The following is a 10,841-nucleotide window of genomic DNA, read 5'->3' on the forward strand; positions in this document are numbered from 1 at the left end:
ATTACCTGGCAAGATTATATTATTTATAGTATATTTTAAAATATAGGCTTTTTCTAGATAATTCTAGTAATTACCAGTAACTTACTGGGCTTTTTAAGCCACCTGGCCACCTGGCGACGTGCGACCCTCCACGCATGGATTTTGATGCCATACGAGGCGTAGACTTGAAAAATGAAACCACGCTACCCACGGCATAGCGAACATCTAATCAAAAGGTACAGAAGAAAGAATCCGTAGTCAGCAGAGATCGATATCGAACGCTGCTGGACGCTGTCTTAGGCTTATTTTTTTGCTACTTGGTGACGATATCACGACTGACAGCGAATGGAGATCCTCTCAATCGCTAGCCCAGATTCAGGTGGTATTATATGGGAGAGCTATAAAACACCGACTCTGTCGGGGGGGAAGGAAGGAACACAAGCTCATTGTTATCCTGGCGCTATCAATTCCCTCCATGCCCTTTACCAGTGGTCGGAATACCAGATAACAGCATTAGAATCTATATCTGCTGCATGACTGTGTGCCCCTGAAATTGGGCTTTCTGTAGTAGATAGACCTTTGAGTAATTTAGCCCACTGATAGACAAATGACCTCGCGCGTTGCAGTAGATGCCTTTCCTCAAAATTTGCCTGGAATGACCTCGAATCATCGAGTCTGTTCCGGTAATCGTAAGCTAGTCTCTGGCCGCAGTGAAATTTAGCTGTCGAGCCGCATTCTTGAATGTTGAATCTTCGATTTCCCCCCCTCGCCTGGTCAGGTCTGCGCCCATTTTCTTAACGCCATCGATCTTGCGAGGAAGGTTTTTCTTGTCGGTTGGTGTAGGCTCAGTAGTCCACCAGCCGTGTTGCAAAACCCTACAAGCTGTGCTTCGCTTCTTAGGATCAAAGGTGCACATGGACATCAGCAAATCTGCGCCGACAGGACCAGCTGTCGGAAATTGCCTGAGGAAAAAATCTCGGCCCTGAAGAGGAACGACATGGTTGGGATCAGCGGGCAGATAATTAGGTAGTTTGGTTACACCGGGCCAATTGTCCTCATTCGGGGTCCCGAAAGCTTCACATATCTTCGTAATTTGATCGAGATCGGTATTTCCTGCAACGAACGGAACTCGCAGGAGGAGTTCCGCGAAAACCATGCCCATGGACCAGATATCGACAACCCCCGAGTACTGTCTGGCACCAAAGAGCAGCTCTGGGGGACGATACCAGCGTGTAATGACCTGATGGGTCATATTCAAGTAGGGATCAGCAAACGACCTAGCTAAACCAAAGTCCGCGAGTTTCACTTCCCCATCTGCCGCAATGAGGAGGTTATTAGGCTTGATATCCCGATGCAATATGAAATTCTCGTGACAGAACCAGACCCCTCTGGCGAGCATTCCCATCCAAGCCTTAATATCAGCGACGCCATAGTGAATATTTGTATCCTTAATCAGCATCTCGAGATCGCCCCGCGGTAGATATTCGAGAACTAGATTGAGATTTTGATCCTTTGATGAGAAGACATCGTGAAGCGCTATTATGTTGGGATGTGAAAGCTCTTGCAGGTATTTTACTTCTCGAATGGCGTCCATGGAAAGTCCATCTTTATATTCTGCATTGATCTTTATTTTTTTGATGGCGACGAACGAAGACGGATCTGTTCGAAGGTGACCGAGGAAAACAACAGCATAGGTACCTTCACCGAGCCTTTTATCTATGAAACAACCATGCTCATCATTAACCGCCAAGTACAGCGACAAGGTAGTAATGCAAGCAACAAGGGAGGATGCATAGAACCATTCAAGAGAATGAGGTACAAAATCATACCTTTAATATACTTGTGTCTTACATCATCGTTCAATTGCTCGGTAATCTCACGCTCGTTGGTAACATGAGAGGAATATTTCATATTGTGCTTGTATGGTGAGCGTTCAGAGCCATTTACCTCTGACTCTCTTGTCGCATCAGTGGTTTTGGCTGCATGCGAAGCAGGGTTCGGGATCAAAGGAGAAACAGCCATTGTTACTACAATGTAGCAACGTCCGATTGTCTCTAAGAAAGAATTAGTAGAACATCCCACCAAATTCTATATTGTTGTCAAGATTGACTAGATAGATGACTGGACACAAGTCAAGGGATTTAATGTTCTTGAATGACAGTGGACCTGGCATCTCGAGCTAGATCTCCAGGAAGGCAGTTTCGGAGTTATGTTGATCCTGGCTGGAACTGACGCCGCCAAAATTTCTCCTCATTATCCCCGACCCGGAGAAAAGAACCAACACCCAAGCAAGTCTTCAGAAAGGACTAGAGTTTCAATAAAACACCTTGATCTCTCAGCTCAGTTATATTTTCAGATTATCGCCTATCATTACCCTTCTCAAGTTTACGACATAATATCCTGACCGGACTGAGTGATCGGCCCAGCTACAATGACGATGCACAGTCCATGTCTTTTCTCCTTGCGAGCAATGCGACCTATTACCATCGGAAAGCAATGCTTCCGGCACCTTCACAAACAAGTGCCTTCTGTTGCAATACCATCGCCAACACCATTTGTCCCAGATGTCCAGACTTTCCTTACACTAATTGGCCGTGGCATGAATAAACACACCAGCAAGCTGCCATCTTGGGACAAACTGTTTTCCATTAGTTCACAAGAGCTTAAAGAGTTGGGTATTGAACCTGCAAGCCAGCGGCGGTATTTGCTCCGCAAAAGGGAGAAATTTAGACGAGGAATTTTCGGTCCCGGTGGTGACTTGCAGCACGTTGTCAATGGTACAGCACAATTGCGGGTGGTTGAAGTCCCGAAGGAGCCAAAGGATGTCGCCGAAAGCCACACATCCGCAAGACTCTCAGATTATGCAGCCAATTCCTCTCCAGGCATGAGGAAGATTGTTGTCAACCTGCCACCAGATGCCAAAGAATATATCCACAACCAATCTCAGCCACCGAAAAAGATCGCATATATGAAAGTTCACCACGGCAACACTATAATGGGCCCTTTCCTACAGCCGATCAAGGGCACCAAAGGCAGCGCAGCTTTATTCGAGTTGAAGGAAGGTATGTGGGAGGATCGACTTGGAGTCAAGGTGGATGGTGGTGAAAGAAGGCGTGCGGAAGTCAGAGCGAAACGGAGGAGCGAAGAGAGGCGGAAAGGGACTATCTAAAAACCCAGAAATTCTTGAATAAGTCCACATTAGCTTGTGGTACGCCTGTTCCTCCTGTTTTTCTACAACCTTGCGCCGAAGTTTGCTGCATGTACTATAGGCATTCATGTTATACTGCTATTGCACTATTTTTATAAATCATACTCGTGCTATCTTGTACACGATGGACTGAACAGAAAAACCAATGCTTTGGCCCAAGTAGTCAATACGTTTGAAGGTGTTTCTGACTCGTAGGATATGTATATTAGCTTCCTAGCCGCAGTTAACAGCGGGCCCGGTGATTGTTTCTTATTTCACGATAAATAACCAATGAATATTAGATAGAGTCTTCTATTAGTTCTGCATAATTATTAATAAGGTAATAAGAAAATACATCTACTATTATCCGCTATCATTTGTTTTGAGGCATAAGAGTAGCAGTAATATCAATTCTTCGCAGGAGCACGCTTTTCGAAATGTATAAACGATTTTCCAGCGGGTTTCGAGAAAAGTGACTAGGCCCAGTAAGTAAAATAGAAAGTATATGTCCGGGTATAAGAAGACTTACTGAATAGTCTGTTTCAGGGATACTCTTTACATTGGGCAAATTGCGGAACTTGAACAACCTTACCAAAGCCGCTGTTATGGCACCAAGTTGTACATAGGCAAATTGTTCACCAATACACCTGTGCCTTCCAGCGCCAAATGGAAGGTAAGGACTGTTTGTGCCCTTGCTAACAAGACCATACCCATAGTCAATTTTCTCTTCATCTTCTGCATTAGACGCAAGGTCCTCATCCCAGCGGTGAGGATCCCACTTTAGCGGGTTGACGAAATACTCCTCAGACCTTGCCGTCACACCAGGTGATGAGAGAACATTATGGGATGTAGGAATCACGTATGGTGTTCCGTCCACAGGCATCGGGTTCTTCACCGCACGTATGATTGAATGGATAGGCGCATGTATACGCAATGTTTCCTTGATAACACTCGCATGAAGATTCAACTTCTGCAGGCCTTCGTATGTAAGAGGCGGCAAATCAGGGCCGAGGACACGGAGTTGTTCAGCAAAGAGCTCATCCATGATTCCCGGATGTGCTGCAAGGTGTAGGACAATCCAGGAAGCCGTAGAAGCTGACGAATGCTGACCAGCCATGAGAAGAGCAATCATCATGTGCGCTACTTCCTCGTCGGGAACCTGAGTGCCATCTTTATACACGCAAGACATCAGGTTCCATACCATGTCTTCGGAGTCTTTCTCAGTTCCAGCATTGCGACGGGCCTTGATGATTTCCATGTATGTTTCTGTCATTTTCCTCTGTGCGGCATCGCGTTTCCGGTTATGGGGAAGAGGAGCCCAGGGTAACATGAAATTGATTGGCGCAAATCCCATGTCGAGATCATGATATAGCTCAGCAAAGGTGGAATCAAATCTACTTCGAACTTCCTTGCCTTGAAGAGAGCGTGAGGCTGTATAGATGGTGATTTCAGCAACTATTTTGCACACGTCAAAGACACCGCTAGCACCCTGGAAAGCCGGGGAATTCTGGACAAAATCCTCCACTTCATCGGTTATCAGACGCACATAGGAGCGTAAGGCGTCGGAGGTGAGGCCGAATTTGACGAACTATTTTCCGTATTGTCAGCGGCAGAACAGTCTTCATCTGGATGTGTCTGATTACCTTCTTCTGCTCCATTAATTTGGCATTTGGGCAGTCATACACAACATTGCTCCCAAAGACAGGGGTAGTAAGGGGCGAATAAACCTCTTCGGCACAAACATCCCTTAACTTGCCATTGAGAATGAAGTCATTACCCTTAGTCCCAAGGTAGACAGTCGTCTTTTTGCCAAGAAGAACAAAAGTGAATATGTCACCATACTGATGGCGAGTTAGCAAATGAACTACCCAGAAGACCAAGACCTATGAAAATACCTTCTCACGGCACTTGAAGAAAAATTTGTATGGATCCATGCCATAGCTGATTGTACTGCCAATAAAGGGCACCCAATGAAACACTAAAGGTGGTTCTTTCGGATTCTTGAAAAGCAATTGGCCCAAGAGATTGAGCAGGATAGATACAGCAAGTAGGACTAGCAGTGTTGTTCCCAAGATGACCAGGCTCGAAGACTCTGTGCAATGTTTGCATATGGTATCGAGTAAGACCGCGAGAAAGCCCATGGCTGCGTCGTGCTAGCAGTTGTGAGACAGAACCAGGGGCCGGATGATTGTGCAGTGTGTCAGATAAGAAGCCCCCTACGACCGGAGATAGTAGAAGATTAGTCTCAGAGCTCTTCCTCGGTAGAAGTAGTGAAGGTGATCCTGAGCAATGTCAAGGTGAGGATTGAGCGAAGAGAAGCGTGTAGCGTGATTGTGGCTGAGAAAAAAGTAGCCCTGACTTGAGCGCGGATTCTGCCACTGTACAGGGATCTGCTGTGTATTGATTGGGTATGGTATTAGCCACTAATTTACTTACTTAGCACTACCTTACTAAGGGGAAATAAATTAAGAAACGCGCTAAAGACACCTCGTGAGATTCCAAAGCCACCGTCCTTGCCTTTGCCCATAAAGCGGTAAGATAGGGGAATACTTCAGAAGTATCTATTGTATAAGCAATGCTATATTTCTATTCGAGCAGCTACTAGTTAATAACTTTTTTAAACTACAGCACTTATCTCGACTCTAAGAAATCTTACTAAAAAGATAATAGAAGATATTCTCCGATAAAGACCCTGATCGCAATACATTCGGTCTGAGAAAAATCCCAAGAATACTAATATACTTGTACTAATATAGATATAGATAACATATACGGAGTACTACACAGCAGTGTTAAAAAGCTTTATTTAAATACTGCCAAGATAGTCTAAGCTATTTAAAGCCTTAGCCAGGTGGTTTTGGAATCTTACGAGGTGAGGTGTCTTTAACTTAACGCGTTCCCTTACTTATTAAGCCGTTGGTAAGGTGAGATGATAACTGATCTTGTATTAACATTTGCTGCGTGTGTAATAGTCACTATTGACACCAGCCGTCATTCCAATACCACCAGTATTCCTATTAGACTAGAAAGCTAACCAACCATACCGCCTACTGAAGAGGGCTTAACACCGTGGAGTGACCAGTGGTACCCCTGACTTATCGGGGCAGTGACTAGGTAAAGAATGACTACTTCCACTTGGCCTCTTCTGTTTTTAACCCTTTTCACCGTCTTATTCTGCTGCTGCGGCAGATCCGCAGCCATTCTTCTGTCGCCGAAGCCCCATGCCGTAGGCTGGGCCGGCGACTCACCTCGAACCCAGCACTACAGATCACGTGGGGGCGGGCCAAAGAGCCCTCGTTCATTCTTGTAACTGGAATAGTTACACTACGTCATACGTGTATAGTACACTGTGAGAGGAAATATATATGGATTAATTAAGATAACTACAGCAATATGACTGGATCTTTAAAAAATAGTAAAATCTAAAATTATATAATTTTAGATATCTGTTATATTTTTTATAAACAAAAAGATTGCTACTAAGTTATATATAAAAAAATATAAAGGTACTTATATTTCTAAAATAAAAAATATATAAAATATAAATATGAAAATATTAAATAAGATCTACTATATTAAACTATTTAATAAAATAAAAATAAATAAAATATTTAAAAGGCTTTATAAAACTGTTAATTTTTTAATTTAATATATTAATATAAATAAATTTAATATTTTTAATATATATTTTATATTATGTAAAATACTAATTAATAGATATATATTTAATTCTTATATAAAATTTGAAATTTTTAACTAGAATAATAGTAGATTAATTATTAATATAAATTATAATAGACTTAGTTATTAATATAAATATAATCTTAAAATATTAAATATTTAGTTTAAAAATAGAAGTTAAAGCTAAAAAAGTTTTTAGATTATGATAATTTGAATAATATATTTATTTTTAATAAAAAATAATATATTACCGGTTTATTTTTTTAAATTTTAGAAAATAAATCTATTAGTAAACTAAAAGATATAACTAGACGTTAATATAATATTAAAAATATAAAAACTAGTTTAGTTAATATTATAATAATTAATAAAACTAAAATCTTTATATTTATAAAATCAATAATAGTTTAATAAGCCTATAAGATAATATTAAATAAGATTTATTATTCAGATATAAAATTTATTAGAATTAATTATAAAAAATAATAACTTACTAGTTATATATATAATATTAAAATATATATTAAATATAATTTATATTAAAATATTATTATATTTTTAGTATAATTTAATATTATCTAGTGAAACAGTTTTTAAATATTATAAAAAATTTTATAGTTAAATAGTATATAAAAGACTATATATTAGTATATTAAGATATTTTAAATAATTTTTAATATATAACTTTTATAAGAAATATCTATTATTATTAGTTTACATAATATTAATATTAAAAAATAAGTATAAAAATTATTATTAATAAATTTAATAAAACTATTCAGTAGATTTTTAAAAATATTAATTATAAAAATATCTAGTACTAAGAATAGAATATTATTAACATAAATAGATATATAAAGATCTTTTTTAATAAATATAAAATAGTTTATATAAAAATATTCAAAGCTATTTATAATAAAAAAATAATAAAATATATTATATGACTTATATAATATTTATTTCAATAATATAATAATTTGATAAATATATTATATATATATTTTAAAAAACCCTTCAATACTTTAATATATATTAATTTATATAATTTAATATTAAAAAAATTATAATAATTTTTAGATTATATAATATTTAATTAAATATAATAATAAAAATAATAAAGATTTTAAAATTAATATTTCTTATAATAATAGTATAGATTTTATTTATCTAATAATTCTTACCAGTATATTGGCGGAATTTTTTAATAATAAAATAAATTTTATATATATTATTAATTTAATATTTTATATTTATTTAAAAAGCAGAAGTCGGAATTAATAAAAATAATATAAAAAATATTCTATTTAATTTATTATTATATTTTATAATGAATAGTATTATATTATTTAAAAACTTTCATATAAATTATAATATTAATATAGCTAGTAAAAATATAACCAAGATTTTATAATATTAATTTTTTTATAATATAAAAATAAATCTATAGTCTGCCGTATAGCTGTAATATTAAAAAATAAAATATAAATAAAATAATTATTAATTAAAAGATTAAATAAAATCTGAATATAAAAATCTAAATTATTATATTATTAATAACATAAAATCATAATAATTTAAATAAAGTATAAGACAGCTTTTATATATAAATTAAATAATATAATTATTAGGAACTACTTGACGTAGTAGACACGCTGGTTAGACAAGATAAGTAAGATAATTAAAAATAATCTTTTATTAATTTTAAGACTAATTCTTAAGAAATATTCTTCTCTAAAAAATCTCAGAATAATATATTATATAAAAAGAAGAAATAAATAATATAATAATATAAATATATAAATTAAAATTCTAATAAATCTATATTAATTTTAAAGTAGTTATTATAATAATAGATATAAACTACTATAATAGTAAGTATTATATAATAATTATATTTTTCTGCTAAACTGGATTATTTAATATAATAGTATAACTATAAATAGTTTTACTATTTATTTTAATTAAATATTTTTATTAATAATATTTTTTAAATAATAAAGTTCGGTGCTGTAATAGTAGAAGAATTATTTAATAAACTATATATTTTATAAATAAAAGATTTTAGAATAGTAAATAAAGTATATATTTTATTAATAATCTAATTAAAATCTAATATAAAATATATATATAAATAAAAAAAATTAATATATTTTTATTTATTTTTATATCTTAATTTTTTATTAAATCATTTTTTTTATATTTCTTTTTCTTGTTATTTTTATTTTTATTTTTATTATTTATTTAGTATCTGTTTGTTAATTTATTTTCTTAAAATTCTTATTTTTATTATTTTTTTATATAATACTAATAATTACTTACTGTTATTTAATTAATATATTTATTATATTTAAAATTTTTTTTATTTATATTATTTAAGAATTAGTATTGTTATACAATATCTACCACTACAGCAGCCCATATCTACCATTATGGCAGCCGCTTCGGGGTTGATATAAATTTATTAGAATTTTAATCCAGATATCTATATTATTATATTGATTATTTCTTTTTTTTATATAATATATTATTTTGAGATTCTTTAGAAGAAGAGATTTCTTAAAAATTAGTTTTAAAATTAATAGAAAATTATTTTTAACTATCTTATTTATTTTATTTAACTAGTATATTTACTGTGTTAAGTAATTTCTAATAATTTCTAATTCTTTTTTTTTAATTATTTGAAAAAAAGTAATATATTATCTAATAAATCTTTATTAGAATTATTTTAAAAACTTCGTCTGCTTTTAAATTATATTATCTAATCTAAATAGATATTTAAGAAGTACAAGCTATTATTTATTAATTAAAATAGTTAAAATAATTAAAAAAACAGGTTTAAATATTACAAATAAAATATAAAAATATTAAATTTTTAATAGAATTATAATAATATTATACTAAGTCAATCTTATCTTCTAAATAAAAAAAATTAAATTTAAAAAAATCCCTATTTTTTTTCTTCGGTTTAGTTTATAATAGAGAATAAAATAAATTTATAATTTATTATATATTTTTAAAAAAATCTCTTAGAAGTATTAAATAAAAAATTAAAAGATTCTAATTATAATTAGCTATTTAGACTCTATTTATTAATAGAAATAATATTAATATATTAATAAAAAATCCCCAGAAGACCGCCGAAATACTAAAAAATTATAAAATTACTTTATTTTATAAACTTTTTCTTTTATTTAAAATATAGTTATTTTATAATCTAATATTATAAAGCAGCTTGAACAGGATTATTAATAAATTAATTAAAATTTAAAAAAGTTTTATTTTTATTTAAATATTTTAGAATATTACTTCGAATCTAAATAAAATAATAAATATATATTAATCTTTTTTTTAAAGCTAATACTAAAACTTAGTTAATATATCTATAAATATATATTAAAATTATTAGACTTTTAAGAAAAAATAGTATTTATTACTATTTATTATTAAAATATATTAAACTAAAAGAAAAAACAAGATTTAAAAAGCCGAAAATACTATTTAAATAAGACTTTCAGAAAATCCGGATTTTTATAGTCTAATAATAAGTTTTTTTTATTTTAATTTTTTTAAAATAAGAAAAATTAAAGAAAAAAAACTCTTTACTATTATAAATATAATAATAAATATTATTTAGCCAACTGATACTCTTATAAAAATAAAAATAAAATTAAATTAAAACTAATAAAAAAAATATTAGTTAAAAAAATTCTTATATTTTTAATAAACTAATTTAAAGTAAAAACTACTATTTATTTAAAAATATTTATTTACTTTAAAAATATACTCGAAACCTATACAGACTTGGATTTATATATTAAAATTAATTTTATTAGCTATTAATTTATTTAATAATTTTATCTAAATACAGCCTGTTTTATAGTTTTATTAGTTATTATAATTAATTATTTTACTATAAATATTTATAATATATAAAAAATCTCTATTACTACTACTAATTTAAGAAGAATTATATAATTATTTATAAAATATTATA

At 31.9% G+C, this 10,841-nt stretch overlaps 4 protein-coding genes across 4 annotated transcripts; 1 reads left to right on the forward strand and 3 right to left on the reverse strand.

Annotated features, from left to right (window-relative positions):
• Positions 1-346: 346 nt before the first annotated feature.
• On the reverse strand, positions 347-2,111 carry kin28 (TFIIH complex serine/threonine-protein kinase subunit KIN28). Its single transcript, XM_025590432.1, has 3 exons — positions 2,090-2,111; positions 1,809-2,033; positions 347-1,695 (listed from the first exon to the last, which is right to left on the reverse strand). Exons 2-3 carry the CDS (start codon positions 1,999-2,001, stop codon positions 674-676), a joined length of 1,215 nt encoding a protein of 404 aa, XP_025437309.1. The 5' UTR covers positions 2,002-2,033; positions 2,090-2,111; the 3' UTR covers positions 347-673.
• A 71-nt stretch (positions 2,112-2,182) lies between these two features.
• BO95DRAFT_288516 (mitochondrial 37S ribosomal protein mS41) lies at positions 2,183-3,298 on the forward strand. Its single transcript, XM_025581704.1, has one exon. The coding sequence runs from the start codon at positions 2,411-2,413 to the stop codon at positions 3,146-3,148; it is 738 nt and encodes a 245-aa protein (XP_025437310.1). The 5' UTR covers positions 2,183-2,410; the 3' UTR covers positions 3,149-3,298.
• Positions 3,299-3,470: 172 nt separating this feature from the next.
• Positions 3,471-5,523, reverse strand: BO95DRAFT_447524 (cytochrome P450). The gene is made up of 4 exons (XM_025587642.1): positions 5,062-5,523; positions 4,810-5,007; positions 3,696-4,754; positions 3,471-3,642 (listed from the first exon to the last, which is right to left on the reverse strand). The coding sequence occupies exons 1-4, from the start codon at positions 5,098-5,100 to the stop codon at positions 3,574-3,576; spliced, it is 1,365 nt and encodes a 454-aa protein (XP_025437311.1). The 5' UTR covers positions 5,101-5,523; the 3' UTR covers positions 3,471-3,573.
• Positions 5,524-6,124: 601 nt separating this feature from the next.
• On the reverse strand, positions 6,125-6,482 carry BO95DRAFT_447525 (uncharacterized protein). Its single transcript, XM_025587643.1, has one exon. The coding sequence runs from the start codon at positions 6,365-6,367 to the stop codon at positions 6,197-6,199; it is 171 nt and encodes a 56-aa protein (XP_025437312.1). The 5' UTR covers positions 6,368-6,482; the 3' UTR covers positions 6,125-6,196.
• Between the last annotated feature and the right edge of the window lie 4,359 nt (positions 6,483-10,841).

The sequence above is a fragment of the Aspergillus brunneoviolaceus genome, assembly GCF_003184695.1.
Source record: "Aspergillus brunneoviolaceus CBS 621.78 unplaced genomic scaffold BO95scaffold_91, whole genome shotgun sequence".
NCBI lineage: Eukaryota > Fungi > Ascomycota > Eurotiomycetes > Eurotiales > Aspergillaceae > Aspergillus > Aspergillus brunneoviolaceus.